Source organism: Colletes gigas, unplaced genomic scaffold (genome assembly GCF_013123115.1).
Source record: "Colletes gigas isolate AHSC1104 unplaced genomic scaffold, ASM1312311v1 Colletes_gigas_Sc00004, whole genome shotgun sequence".
Classification (NCBI taxonomy): Eukaryota; Metazoa; Arthropoda; class Insecta; order Hymenoptera; family Colletidae; genus Colletes; species Colletes gigas.
This window is the reverse complement of record NW_025106633.1, coordinates 3309393-3325437: the sequence shown is the minus strand read 5'-3', so window position 1 is coordinate 3325437 and position 16045 is coordinate 3309393. Positions and strand designations below refer to the sequence as shown.

Genomic DNA, 16045 nt, shown 5'->3' with positions numbered 1-16045 from the left:
GACAACAAAATTATTGGTTCTATTATTTCCTCCTTCTGATTAACAGGACCAACATACTTAGAATTCTTGCAGTCAAAGTTGTCTTCTGTTTTAGAAGACGTATTACTACACGTATACTTAAATATTTTAACACATATTTCGGAATTTGCTCAGCCTCCAAATTTCAATCCTCTTAATTTCTTCTGAACAAACTATAATATCGAATCCAATTTTCATTGGGTATAATACGGAACGGTAGATTGTCTCCCATGACGAGATTAAGACCGTCAACTTCCAAAAAGCATGACAGAATTTTCACAGAAGAGTGTAACAGTGTCTTCAAGAGACACTGCACGACTTCTTCTGTGAACACTGTGAACATTTGCGATACGCGAACACATGGACAATCATGGTATGTATGTGTATGTGTGTAATTTTTAAGGATCAAATTACGACATTCATCCCCTCTATTTGAAAACTCCATCTGGTTAGTTTTAATACGACCTGGATTTTTACAAGTAGATAGGTTTAATGTATAACGCGATGCGAGCTTTTTCTCATGAGTTGTGACGACAGCTCATTTCTGTCAACTGTGTGAGTAAATGTACATTGTACATGGTAAATCGGTCATGCATCCGTCGTAAGTTAATACGCGTTAGACGTATTTGTAATTGTAAAACGAAGACTGTACCATAATTTCGTCTGTAGAATCACCCCCTAAAATAGAACCCATTTGTTGTCAAACACCCTGTATCAATAAGATATTTGACGTTGTTTACATGTTATAGGCATTTTTGTACCCCGGTATTTCTCAATCACAAACTGAACTAGTATAACTTATTCTACTAAACTATATCAAATACTCGATAACGTCTTGATATCTCTCAATGGGTGTTGAATAAAGAAATGTATTAAGTGGCCCCCAAAATTAAAATTCAACGGAATTTAATCTGGGGATCGATACTGCACGACCTCTCCATTTTATAGAAATTTTTTCGTTCAAGAACTGATCGATTCCTTGATCGAAATATGCTAGTGCACCGTACATACAACATTTAATGGAACTTCTTCGAGTGTATTCCTCGAGATTACTCGAGGAATTGACACAAGTACTAACATGCTCTGACGCTCAAGATCGCAACCAATTTTTATTTATTTCGATTCTGTATAGCCCGATCTTTAAATTAAGACCAAAATCACTGTGGAAATATGCGGGAATCGTAACTTAAGTCTATTTATTTAGGAGTTAAAAATTTAGTAGTCGTCATCGTATACATGAATGTCAATAATTGCCCATAATAGGTTCTTAAGGTTAAAAATGATTAGCAGTATACCTCTCTTATAGTTTAGGCTGTAACGAATTCAAAAATGTCATCGACATAACGAAGTTAAAAAAAACCTTACTGTACATAACGACCAACTGAATGTGAACATCAGTTAAATAAGAAACAGCGCGTTAGACGCATTGACCCAATTGTCTAACTTAAATGTTGAAAAATGATCAAAGTATCTTATCTGTTATAAAATGTAATACAAAGTGCAAACGTGAACTGTTTCCCACCGTTCTTTAGGTGTTTGCTTCACCTAAACCTTTAAATATAAGTCGATCATAAATAAATCACCTGAAGTCATTGAAAATTGTACTCGTTCTATTTTCCCCCAATAAAGTTTTACGAGCCGCTGATCATAAATCTTATGTTTAAATAATGAATCGATTCAAAAAATTTTACTTTACCCGGTTCTTAATTTAAGCAGACACGCGTGTCGTTGGGGTATCTATAGATTGTGCATTGTTCATGGCGTATTTTGCTTCGTTCGTGGTTCCTGTTCTCATCGCTACGATGATATTGAGGCAGTAGCATCGTGTTTCTCATTATAGTTGTGTTAGATGTCAAGATAAAGAATCGTATTTTGCTCGCACAAATAAATGTGCGAATCGAAATGTAATTAGTGTACATATATTGTTATAGTAAGTTTTCAATTAAAAAAACAATGGCATGGATGCAGGTTAAAGAACATCTAGGATTTGGTAAGAGACAATACGCAGAATATTATTAATTTGGCCTTTGTAAGGTCCAACATCCTGGGAGGTGCCCAGCCAGATAAAATTGTATTTCTTGTTTTGCACTTCAGTCATTAATTTATAATAATTTTTCCTATCGTTATACCGTCATTGTATTTGATCTACGTCAAATGCAACTACTGCATTTACGTCGTTCGGAAATGTTTAATTAAGTTGTGGGTATCAGAGCGATTTATAACGTCAGTGATATTACCGTTTGCATAACAATTACATGACATGTACTTACGTTGCCATTATTCCTATTTTATTACCTGAATAAAGTTTTTTTTATTTATATACGCGTCGAAGTATAATTTACTTTTACACATATATAATAAAATGGTTAATACTCTGTATCCTGTTGGTTATTAACAATAATTAATAACAAATATTTCGTCATCTCTTTTCTCTCTATCATACATCTAGAGTGTCAATATTATTATTTGTTCTTTTATTAAAATTTGTTAAAATACTGAAAGAAAACTAATACTTAATTATTTATTATTGTGCAGCCATTGATAATTTTACGCATGGGACCCCCTATGCCCTACCATTAACAGTTAGGGAAGTAGTATGCATATCACAGGAGTGTGGGGATTGGTACTATGGACGTAGGTACTATGGACGTAGTAATTGTAAAGAAGCTTGTGGAATTTTTCCAAAATCTTATATACATATTATGCAACAGTCATTAAGTATAGATTGTTTAATACATGAAATCACCAATGTTTTGAGAGAATGGGGACACCATTGGAAGCATCTATATGTGGTCTGTATAATATGACAAAGCATTTATAAATATCATTCCATCCATAAAGATAAATTTAATAGAAAATAATTAATGTAATTTCTTTTATGCGCAGACACATTCAGAACATTTCACTACAATGCAGCAACAAATTTTGGAATTAATAGAATATAGAAGCAAAATTTTAAGTGGCACATTAACAGTGGATGAATTGAAAGATATGAAAAGATTAGCAACAGCTAGAATTGACACTGGTAATCAATTATTGGGCATTGATATGGTCGTTCGAGATGATCAAGGAAATGTTCTTAATCCAGAGGAAACAAGTACAATTCAATTGTATTATCATCATGAAACAGCTGCAGAAAGAATACGAAAAGCTGCTAATGATACAAAAAAGAAGCTTTCAAAACCACAAGCACCTGTATACTCACATATCTTTTTCGTTAGTGTAAGGAATTTTGTATGTAAAATGACTGAAGATGTAGAGTTACTGCTAACGTTATATGACGGCCGTGAAATGAAAGCAATCACAGAGAACTATGTGGTATCATGGAGTAAAGAGGGGCTTGCCAGAGACATAGATCAGCTTCATAATCTTCGCGTTTTATTTACCGATCTTGGCTCTCGAGATTTAGCCAGGGATAAAGTTTACTTAGCTTGTTATGTAATTAGGATAGGAAGTATGGAAGCTAAAGATATTGATCACCGACGCACGAGCGTTGCACAAACTATTCAAAAAGTGAAAAGCACAGAAAACATGAGAAGACCGTTTGGTGTAGCAGCAATGGACATTACTTTATACATTACTGGCAAACTTGAAGGTGATCCAGATCATCATCATTTCATTCCATTTGTCCAGTAAGTAAAAAATTTTATTTTCATTCGAACTAGGAATGTATTCAGAAGGAATTTCTTATGGGTACAATAGATACAGTAGCGTGGTCACTTAAGTGGGCGCTACTATAGATCTGTTTTGTTGGTCTTTTTTTATTTTTTCCAGATGTTGTGAGAAAGAAAGTTTAGATGGTACATTACGCAGAATTCTTTCCCAAAAAGAAACAAATATACAGAAAAGTGGTAATGGCAGTGGGAACAATTTTGCTGGTGGCCAAGGGTTGTGGGCTAGTTTAAAGTTGCTTAGAGGAGATCCAAAACAAGTAAGTAAAAATTTTAAAAATTGTGAGATTTAGAAATTGTAATTTAAAAACTTAGTTCACTATATTTATAAATATTTTGTACTTTAGGTACGAGACGAGAACCCTCATCTAGTATTTGGTAATGTTGCTATTGCAAGGAAAATGGGATTCCCAGAAGTTATTTTACCAGGTGATGTGAGAAATGATTTATACCTCACATTGATTAGCGGTGAATTTAATAAAGGGTCGAAATCTACGGACAAAAATGTTGAAGTTACGGTTGGTATCATCTGAAATAAATTTGTTGAAACATTCACATGTATTATTAATTTATTTTTTTATAGGTTAAAGTATGCAACGAGTTTGGCACGCGTATACCAGGTGTTATAACACTGGGTGGTGGAGCTTCACCAATTGACGAATATCGTAGTGTTATTTATTACCATGAAGATAAACCTAGGTGGTGTGAAACATTTAAAATTGCTATACCTATTGAAGAATTTAAGCAAGCCCATTTAAAATTCACGTTCAAACATCGCAGTTCGAATGAAGCGAAAGATAAAACCGAGAAACCTTTTGCTTTAAGTTACGTAAAATTGATGCAACGTAACGGAACGACATTGCAAGATATACAGCATGAATTGCTAGTTTATAAATTAGATCAGAAGAAATACGAAGAAACTGATATTATGTATTTGGTACTGCCATCAACGAAGGGTGAATTGGTAAAACTAAGATTAAAATTTAAAATCGTGTTACATATATAGTAGTGCCCACTTAAGTGTCCACGGTCGTTTAAGTGGGCATGGTTACTTCTCAGAATTCAACGGAGGTAAGGAAAGAGGATAAATGCGAGTGAGATACAATAGCTGGCACCCAAAACCATATATACAATGTATCGATAACGACCGGCGTCAAGTTACGCTCGACACGCTCGATGTTCGAAACCGCTTGGCTTCTAAGAATTGGTGGGGATAACCGCGGACATTTAAGTGGGCAAAAGTGCGGTCGCTTAAGTGGGCACTGCTGTAAGTGTTGCTAGACTTGATTATTGATCTTTTCAGGTTGAATTAAATGTTGAAAAGAAACCATCTATGGGAGCGCTTACTTTAAGTACTAAAGATAGTTTTTTGATAGCAACAAATATTTGTTCAACGAAACTAACGCAAAATGTAGACTTGTTAGGCTTATTGAACTGGGCGTCGCATAATACAGATTTAAAGGAATCTCTAGCTGCCTTAATGAAAGTTGATGGTGAAGAAGTTGTTAAGTTTTTACAGGTGCGCAATGGTTTTGCATTTTATAAAAATATTTCATAAACGAGGTATCATACAGGATTTTTTCAGGATGTTTTGGATGCTTTGTTTAATATACTAATGAGTAATTCAGATAGTGATTTTTATGATGATATGGTATTTGAGTGTCTTTTATACATTATTGGCCTTGTGTCTGATAGAAAATATCAACACTTTCAACCAGTATTAGATTTATATATTTCTGAGAGTTTCTCTGCGACACTCGCTTACAAAAAATTGATTGCAGTATTACGTAAACGTATAGATAATGCCACTAATAATGACGGACAGGAACGTGATATACTTCTTAAAACAATGAAAAGTCTACAATATTGTATGAGATTTATCGTTGAATCGCGTCTTTTATTCACTGAGTATGTCTTTCGTTGTTAATATTATTAAGTGTCCAAATGTTTTTCATTGTTGTTAAAATATTTTATATTTCAATAGGCTAAATCAAGATGAAGAAGAATTTTCCCAAACCTTAACAGAATTATTGAAATCTATTGTTGAACTTATGAGACACGAAACAGACAGTACCTTATTAGTTCAAGGAGCGTGTCTTAAATATTTACCAACTACCATACCTCACTTATTACGAGTATACAGCGGCAAACAGTTGAGCACAATTTTGACTGACTTATTAGTTACTTTACCAGCAGGAAGATTGACTAAACAGAAAATGATGACAGTGAACGACATTGTTCATAGTCCTCTTTTTCTAAATGCAGAGTGTAGAGCAATTCTACTTCCTAGGATTACTATTTTGGTTCGGGATTTACTGGAAGCTAAAGAGGAGGTAAGACATGTGAAGTTATTTAATTGTTCATTGTGACTTGTTAAGTTTAAGTGTGAAGAAAATGGAATGTTCATGTTACTCATTAAAGTTCGTATAAAATAATTGCAAAATTCTATTGCCATTGGCTCCTTGAGGTATTGGGGTAATATATATATGTACTATTGCATTAAATTTTTCCAATATATATTACAAATTCGTACTACTTTATTAGAAAAGATATTTTAAAAAATTCCGTTAAATTTAACAATAAGTATTTGTCACGAGTTTTCCATGCTTCAAGAGTTTCGTATACAGGATGATTCTAGAGACTAGGACAAACAGTAGCTCTTTACTCAATAAAGATATAAAAATTCAAAATAAGTGCACTTGATCTGTTAGAATGAAATAAAATATATCGTCATTAAATAGCTTCGTTACAGGGTTCATGTTTTTTTCTATCTTCGTTTGTAAAAGAGATACAGTTTGTTCCATTTTCAAAAATCACCTTGTGTATTGAATATTAGGAAACGTTTAAAATCCTTTTTTTGAGTAGCTTGATACATTTTTATCGAAGCTTCGTTCATATTAATACCAATGTGATGTAACAAGGCTTAGAAACAGGTATGTGTATGGCATAAGGCATTGCAGTTTCTCCATGTCACTTTATATTCATTGTTATAGTCAAAATGTGAGTGGAGCTTTTCATCTGCATTTAAAACTTTTTCACACAACTTATAATTAGAACCATTGTTTGTGCTTTCCGTGCAGCCTGACATCCTCCCGCCACGCCATCTTTCTATGAATCTTGCTAATCTTGTATTGTTTCCTTTAAATAGGATGTCTTTATTTTTATGATGTATTTAATTGATTTAAATATGGATCGTGTTCTATGACAACATGAAATGCTTTTCTTTTTCCTTTTTTTTTTTTTGTTAATCAAAATAATACATATATTCAAAGATAGAATCGTATAATTAAAAAAATATAACTAAATAAAAGACGTCCTTTGTAAGGTATAAGCATGGGAAGAAAATTATATTTTTACACTGTTTGATGTAGCATGTGCTCATGAAATGATATAATATTAAATTTTCGCTTACTTAAACAAGCTCATGAAATATAAATCATTCTTCATATGTCTGTCTTTTCATTCTGTTCTGGTCAGATATCATAAAAATGTAAATTATTGAAATGAGATTCCAAACGACTCGTTAAACGACAGTAAATAGACAATCTTTGTATTAATTCTTACATTTAATGTAGTGCATCTGCCGTGTTTACAACTGCTCTATTGCTTGGGGGCACTGTGTCCTTCTTGCATGCAGTTCTTTGATGCAACTTTTCATAGGTGATGGACAAATATTAAAGATATAATTGTATAATGCATAAATCGGCATTATATTCTAACTAACATAGGGCTGTTTCATTTTTTTGTGTTTGGTTTGGTTTTGGTTATTGGCCTATAAAGGGGCTGTCAAGTACGCCTGGAAAAAGCGTGGCGAAGGTAGCCAGGCTGCTCGGCGAAAATCGACATCGACTCAACCAGCACCGCGGCTATTCTGAAGAGGTAATTGCAGAAACATACGTGGGCAAGTTTAAGCGCGTCGCTTACGAGTAAATTTTTGGATTATTGGCACAATGATTGCTAATGATATGAGACATGTACTGATCTACTTAGGATAAGTATTTTATGTTAGATTTCCAGGAATGGTGATTATTGTTATGTTGTTCTACTTCTCTTTCTATTTTTGATTACGTAGTCACATGGTTATTTAGAAGTGATGGGACTGATACAATTAGGTGTCGATGATACTTGAGAACTTTGATACAGAAGATCTTAATAAGAAGTGTCGAACGGTAACGAAATCTTAGGTACTTGGTATTGTAACATTTTGTAAAGGATAATTGATCACTGCCAATACCGTATAATATAAAAATAAAAAACTATATATTAATCAGTATGAAACAAACGCATTGATCAGACAAATATTTGCAATTGAAATATAAAATTATATACGATTCTTAAAACCATTCAACATAAAGTTATAATATCAGATTCTCGAATAAGTATGAACCTTTGCCCGGTGAATGCCGGGTCATTTTGATCCGCCGCACGCGGCAATCATCGACTCTAAATTATTTTATATATATCTATGTTATTAAAATAATATTTCGAACAGATGGTAAAATTTACAAGTTTAGTATAAAATGTTCTTTTAGAACGCACGTATCGAAACTTTGATGCTGGATTAAAATGGTTAATACTTTTTAAGTATTAAATATGCATTCATACTTTCATAAAGATATCAAATGGATATTGATTCTGTTTGATATTTATGTGTTGGTACTGTCCATTACCAAGTTATAATTTATGGGCTAGTATCAATAGAATTAATTCAGTATCATTCTCATCACTAATATTTCTAAATGATCTATAATAATGATAAAGAACAGTTTTTCCTCTTATGTTCATGTAGGTAGAATTATGTGTCAAGATTTTATCTGACATCTTGGAATTAACGTTTAGAAAAGATATAGGAAGCACAATGCAAGATGTGAAAGAAATTATGCTTACAGCCTTGAGGACTATCATACAAACTGTTATATCGATGGATAGGGAAAATCCATTAGTTGGGAATTTAGTTTCAGTTATGTTAGCAATATTTAGGTAAAAGAAATAGATATATAATTTTTTTTTTATATATATATATATATAAATATATATATATAATGTTTCAGACAAATGACACAGCACCATTATGAGATTTATATAAATCACTTTGGAACTAAATTTGATTTGCTTGATTACCTTATGGAAATATTGTTAGTGTTCAAGGATTTAGTTTCAAAGAGTGTATTTCCGGCAGACTGGTGCGATATGATTATGCTTCAAAGCAGTATAATCTTAAAATCGCTACGTTATTTCTCGGGTACTATCAGGGATTATTTTTTCACTGATTTTGAACAACAGGCGTGGTCCAACTTTTTCCACTGCGCTATTGCATTTTTGACCCAGCCTGTATTACAATTAGAAACATTTACGCCATCGAAACGCAATCGTATTGTTTTGCGTTACAATGATATGCGCAGGTAGATAAATAATTTGTTATGTTGTAATTTATTTAAAAAAACACTGTTTTAGATAATCATTATTATCCGGAATATTAAATCATCGTTTCATTATAGGGAAACAGCGTTTGAAATACGATCAATGTGGTTTAATCTGGGGCAACATAAGATATTGTTTGTTCCTGCTTTAGTTGGGGCCATATTAGAAATGGCATTAATTCCAGAAAGTGAATTGAGAAAAGCAACTATACCCATATTTTTTGATATGATGCAATGTGAATATTATAGTTCGCGCATTGTTGAAGGATATGGCGATACAAAAAGAGATCCTGCTCATATAAAAGCTAATTTTACGGAATATGAAAATGAGATGATCGCGAAATTAGATATTTTAGTATGACGTGCCAAATATTGTTAACATTTTTTTTCTGTTAAGTAATTGTGTAATATATTTACATATTATTGTAATAGGTTGAAGGGGGTAAGGGGGATGAACAATTTCGTTTACTTTGGATTCAAGTAATGGGCAATCTTTGTGAAAACCACTCGACTATGCGGGAACAAGGGTTACGTTTTGTTGATACAGTTGCTAAACTCATGGAACGGCTATTGCAGTATCGTGATATTATTCATGCCGAATCTCAGGAACATAGAATGTTATGTATCGTGAACTTGCTAGAATTTTACTCTGAAATAAATAGGAAGGAAATGTATATCAGGTATGCGCACGGTTAATATTTTATTAAATAAAATTAATCTTGTTTGCGTATTTTTAAAGATTATTGAAAAACTATGTCTATGTATTTTTGTTTTACAGATATGTAAACAAGCTCTGTGAATTACATTTAGAGTGCGACAATTATACCGAGGCTGCATATTCTCTGAAACTTCACAGTCAATTATTAGCATGGAGTGACCAACCATTGCTACCCATTTTAAGGTCACATAGGTAATAATATCAGTTGGTAATTTAATTTATAATATTTAAAGTGTAATTTTAAATTGTAACTGGTACGTAGGTATTTATCGTGTCAAACACATCGCGAATTGAAAGAAGCATTGTACAATGATATGATCGAATACTTCGATAAGGGTAAAATGTGGGAATGCGCGCTTGCAGTTTGTAAAGAATTGGTTGCACAATACGAAGAGGAAACATTTGATTATTTGCAACTTTCTATACTGTTAATACGAATGGCTAAATTTTATGATTCTATAGTAAAACAATTAAGACCCGAGCCTGAATACTTCAGGGTTGCATACTACGGCCGAGGGCATCCTGCTTTTTTACAGAACAAGGTACTTTGTGTTAAATTCATATCAATTGACTAAGTATATAGGAATTATTTGCCATAGGTATTTATATACCGAGGAAAGGAATACGAACGACTTAGTGATTTTTGCTCGCGAACGTTAAACCAATTACCAAATGCAGAGCAGATGAATAAATTATCTCCTCCTACTCCGGAAATACTAGAATCCAATCATCAATACGTTCAAATTAACAGAGTAGATCCATTAATGGATGAAAAGAAGCATCGACTTAGTGGGAAACCTATAACAGCGGAAGCAGTGTTGAGGTAAATGTACAGACTAACGGTACAGTAGTGCCCACTTAATTGTCCACGGTTATCCCCGCCAATTCTTAACGCGGACACTTAAGTGGGCGCTACTGTATAAAATAATTTTTTATTCTTTCCATGGCACATGGATTTGCTTCAAATTTTGCACATTTATTTAGATTAAATAATTCTCTTTTATACCTGTCTCTTGCTTATTTCTTATAACCCGTGATGAAAATTGACAATGGGAATCGATGACGACCATATAAACCTACGAATATACAAAATTTAAAGGAAATCCATCGGATGTAGGACGCGGGATGTAGATTTCAATTAATGTTCTTTGTACTCTTTTTCTATATTCACGTTTAAGGTATCATCGAGTAAATGATGTCCAACGTTTCCGGTTTTCGAGACCAGCGCCAAAGAAAGATTTAATCTCAGCTATGATAAATTCCGGTGATAAAGAAAAAGAACCAACTACCGTTACCAATAATGAATTCGCTTCATTGTGGCTGGAGAGAACAGTTCTAGTCACAAGTCATCCTTTGCCAGGCATTCTTAGATGTTTCCCGGTTACATCTAGCGAAACGTACTTGGTCAGTCCTCTTCGTAACGCGATCGAAACGATGGAAGCTACGAACACCGCGTTGAAAAATCTGATCGTAGCTCATAAAGCTGATCATAGTCTTCCACTAAATCCACTCAGTATGAAACTTAATGGCATTTTGGACCCTGCAGTAATGGGCGGTATAGATAATTATGAGAAAGCCTTTCTCAATCCCGAATATAGAAACTCCCATCCGGAAGAAAGTTCCGATCTTCTGAAATTAGAAGGATTGATTGCTGAACAAGTCCCGTTATTAGGCGTCGGTGTACAGGTTCATAAAGCGCGGGCTCCTCCTGAATTAGCACCGTTTCATCAACGTCTGGAACAATGTTTCGTCTCAATGCGAGGCCAAGTAGAAACAAAGTATGGAAAGAGGGTAAGTTAAGAAAGCATTCGGTATTATAGGTAAAACGCCTATTTGTTAAAGAGAATTTATGTGAAACGGTTTATTATTATAAAACAGACATGCGATTTACAAATCGAAACTATAACCCAAACTGTCACAATGCGAAGACCGCAGGCGTCTAGAGGCGACAATCATCGTCTTTCCGAGTCAAATATAATAAATTCAGAGTAAGTAATATTTATGCTAATAACCTACAATCATTATCTGCTGAAAATAATTGCAACTGTTTGTACTAACATCGGTTTCATTAATTCGTTATAACGATCGTTAAATTATGTTGGCTTTGGTACGGGATTTATAAACATATTTGTTTTAAAACAATATTTGTATTATATTGTGAATACTCGTATGCATGTGGACATGATAATCGCCCAGAAATTATAGCACATTCATCGTGTAATTACTAAAAGGCAAGACACTCTATATAACAAATTTTCCATATCTCTTATTATAAAGTTATGTGGCTACTTTGTAATTATCTCGTTCAGCTGTGGAACTCACTCCAGGGTATCCTCTCTTACAAGATCCCAAGTTGCAACGTTCAAGTCGCTCGCATCATTCAATTTTAACAACAGTACACCCTCATCTGGTGCTCAGAACATCAGTTTATCAAGGTAAAGACGTCACGGTGACGTGTAAAACCAGCTCCAGTGTTAATTACCATAGGACACGCTCATTCTGTGTCATTATTTAAACTATACACCATTGACTATTTATGCACTTTCTATCTGTCGATAATATGTATATGCTATTACTAATTTAGTACATATATTATTAACATATTTTAAAATTATGTTACTAATCGATATCGTACAGTAATATACCAGGTGTCGGTAAACTTTTTCTGATAGAAGCTGAATAATAATAATATTTTAAGCTTTTCGGGGTGAAAAAATAATATCAACCGGAGTATCAACAAGACTGACTTCAACCTAATCCAGACTAGAGTCAAACTTTTCGGGTGGTAGGCATGAGTGTGGGTAAATCGAGTGTCGCTCATTTTCGTCTGAGAAACATAATTAATCCATTGGTAATACTTTCGAAAAGACAATATAATACAATATGACCCAATGTTGACAATATAATATATAATATATTACATAATATCGATTTTTTATGATTCCGTCACAAAATTGAATTTAAAAATCGTTCGTACAGACCCCTGGTATGTACTGTTAAAATCTATCCACTCCATTATCTTTTAGAAATAATTACGTATATACATTCAAATCAGATATATTGTATATACATCCAAATACTAAGTTAAAAATATTTCTTTAATTTTATATTCTCATGTTCTTGTTCTATGAGTGAATACTAGAGCAACGTGTATGTGATTTCAGGAATTTCGCTGTTGGGCCTGATAAACATAATATTCTATCCTTTCTTCGCACCTAGCATTTTTTGTATATGTACACATGTGTATGCACATGTATAAATAATTGTTTTGTACCTTATTTCATTTTTTATACATACTGTGGCTAACATATTAATGATGTATCAATTAACTTTTTACTTATTTTGTTGTTTAAATATTATTTTCGAAAATCAAGCATTATTTGTTATTTGAATTTTATGAATTAAAAAATTGAAAACAAGAAGTTTGTAAGGGCCACATATGTACATATATATCACATCAATTATATTTGTATATATTACTTTACTTTATTTCCTCTTCTACTGTAATCTTCACTGCATGATATTTTCTTTTTTGTATTATTTGTTATGTTATCATGTTTGTCCCTGGATTAAACATCTGCGGTAACAACTGGCTATTCTACTAAATAGGTAAATGGCAAATTGTTAGCAGAATATTGATGCTATTTATCATTAGTATTAAGCATTTATTGCAGACAATAAATTTTATTATTGATGAACAGGAATGCGTCAATACGTTCGCATATCTTATCAACGGCTTCCCTGCAAAAGGCATTAGGAAGTCCTACGCCAGGGACAAATAAGAAGAAAGATTCAAAACGAAGAAACTCGCGGAAAAGTGATTCAGCCGTTTCGATAAAAAATGATCAACCGACAAGTCAGTGGTACACTACCACGGAAATTTCCCACAGTACATCGACCCCTATTACTCCATTAATATCCAGTTTTCCTACTACGCCGATATTTGAACTTCGTCAGGAGGTAATTTGGAAATTTTATTTTCTAGTAATTAGTACGTAGTGGAGGGACTATGATGTGTTTAGTTACTATCGATACATTGACGGCAAAAATTAATGCTCTCGCATGAATCCATTGAATGGAACTATTACAAACAGCTTGAATCGATATATATCGATATTAATGGGCACATCATTGGATCGATCCTCTCACTATTAATGTGCATGACGTTGATAAAGTAGTGTAAAATATTGAAGTAAATGAGAAATTGTTGCGCAGCTTACGCCAAAGCGCCCTTTGAGATCCGAGGTCGAAAAAGAGAGACGAATAAGCAATCGCTTATCAGGCCAGTCTCAACATTATTTGAGGAATGTAAACAATGGTACGGATTCTAGTAGTTTAGGAAAAGGAAATAGGGACAGTATTGGCACAACGGACAGTACAGCTTCGGAAGATGATCCACCGCCCCCTTTACCCGTGAAAACACGTGAGGCTGATTATTGTAATCTTCCTGAAGAATTACCTGTTGTCCATTGCGGGACAGGTAGTTTGAACAATTTGAATCGACCTCTAGGGCACTGGTCAAAAAATAAGCTTCCTACTCCTACAGACGATCTTGACGTACAAACTAAACCACCTACTCCGCCACCAAAACCAAAAAGACCGCCCTACAGCTTAAACAAGCTTATGCTTCCTACTGGCGATGTAGACAATTTTAGTCAAGATCCGTCCGTAACTTGACACAGATCACTTCATGATCGTTCATCTTGCCAGTGTACTGAAAATTACGTGTAATAATATATTTATACAAATCTTAGTTTCGCAGTACGAAGGTAGAAAGTTACCATTTACATATTCTTTTCTGTACCTTTGTTTCTTATACAGACATGGAAATATCTATTAATCTAAATATCTATGTGCGTACACGAATATCAATTGGCCTACAATTGTGGTAATACCATACACGTTTGCCTTTATTCCATCCAATTGAGAAAATTTCTGGACAAACTATATGCATCACACAGGCTGGTGATAAAGGTATAATAATTGTATATGGAGGCACATTTATATTGTAAAGATTTCAAACGATATTTTATAAGTATATTTACAAAATAGGCTTGAGATTTTCTCGTATTCACAAATATCAACTTACGTATCGCGCGTATTTAAAGAGCTAATGCCATTGACAGTCTTTCATTCATAAAAGACTTTTTATTTGTCGCGAGACAAAAATATAAAGTATGCATAATATACTAATTAAAAGCAGATATTACAATTTTTACTACGTATTTTTATAGATTTTGATATTAGGCGTTTACACTGTTTTCTCAACAGTAACACACTTTTGAACAAACTTTACTGTTACCGTTACTAATCTTTTTTACGGTTTTGCTACTGACAAAAGATTCAGAAAGCTATTTTTGAACTGAAAATATATTTAGCATCTATTTGTTCTTGATGCTCGATTTTATACTAGAAGCCTGTTTTTCGTTTGCCAAACTAGTGTTATTGACACGTAGTTATTACCTGAGCATTACCAATCTATTGTGATTTAGTAGAGTAAGATTGAGAATTTGTTTTATATAACAATTGACAAGCTAACTATAGTCTTGTAAATGTTAAATTATTTGAAACAATGAAACATAATTTTATATAGTTCTGAAGCATAAAAAACAGTGAATCATCAGTAAATTTATATGTTTATTTATTGTATTGCTGTATGATACCATGACAGATTATTATGAATGAAGAATTTTTAATATGATTTTACAAAATTACACGAATTTGTTATAAAGCACTACATCGCTTAATAGAACTAATGTTTTCAATATGCTAAACATATACGCATATAAACAATTTCTAAACGTAGAAGCAATCGCACTTTCGATTATAAAATATTATGTGACATTTTTGACCGCAATATCATGCGAGTCTAATACCAAAGAGATTAGTGCTTTATTTATTTACTTTGTTAGCAAGTTGTATGTATCATTTAAGAAATGTTATATAACATATTATCTGCTTAAAACAAAAACAATAAACGTATTCAATAGTTTTTTTTTTTTCTTAATTAGTCGAGAGCAGAAAGTTATATATTATAATTGTAGCATGTAGTTTTAGTTTGTTTCTTGAAATTTATCATTAACAGCAAGAAAAATATTGGTAGCATACATTTAATGTGCCATTCGACTTTTTTTTAATTAGAAGTAATTCATTTTAATTTAATTTAGGGACCAATGTAACAACGTTTTGTATCATAATTAAAATTTATTTACTGTTAT

The 16045-nt window shown here is 33.0% G+C and overlaps 1 protein-coding gene across 4 annotated transcripts; it reads left to right on the top strand.

The window, feature by feature from the left end:
- The first annotated feature begins 1840 nt into the window (after window positions 1–1840).
- LOC122394849 (dedicator of cytokinesis protein 1) lies at window positions 1841–15988 on the top strand. Of its 4 annotated transcripts, none has more exons than XM_043392000.1 (22): window positions 1841–2008; window positions 2554–2810; window positions 2905–3650; window positions 3796–3949; window positions 4037–4207; window positions 4273–4653; window positions 4993–5208; window positions 5275–5597; window positions 5674–6022; window positions 7470–7568; window positions 8479–8669; window positions 8741–9091; window positions 9188–9464; window positions 9542–9789; window positions 9888–10019; window positions 10090–10369; window positions 10427–10650; window positions 11006–11618; window positions 11706–11815; window positions 12137–12262; window positions 13529–13787; window positions 14043–15988. In XM_043392000.1, exons 1-22 carry the CDS (start codon window positions 1972–1974, stop codon window positions 14502–14504), a joined length of 6006 nt encoding a protein of 2001 aa, XP_043247935.1. In that variant the 5' UTR covers window positions 1841–1971; the 3' UTR covers window positions 14505–15988. The 4 variants fall into 4 exon arrangements, with proteins under 4 accessions (XP_043247935.1, XP_043247934.1, XP_043247936.1 ...); XM_043391999.1 differs by having other exon boundaries at window positions 3793–3949; XM_043392001.1 differs by lacking the exon at window positions 7470–7568 and having other exon boundaries at window positions 3793–3949.
- Window positions 15989–16045: the final 57 nt, after the last annotated feature.

Coding starts and splice junctions, on each gene's coding strand:
- LOC122394849 (XM_043391999.1), top strand. CDS start 1,972: ATGGCATGGATGCAGGTTAAAGAACATCTAGGATTTG. Junction 2,009..2,553: donor TAAAGAACATCTAGGATTTG/GTAAGAGACAAT, acceptor ATTATTGTGCAG/CCATTGATAATTTTACGCAT. Junction 9,465..9,541: donor TCGCGAAATTAGATATTTTA/GTATGACGTGCC, acceptor TTATTGTAATAG/GTTGAAGGGGGTAAGGGGGA.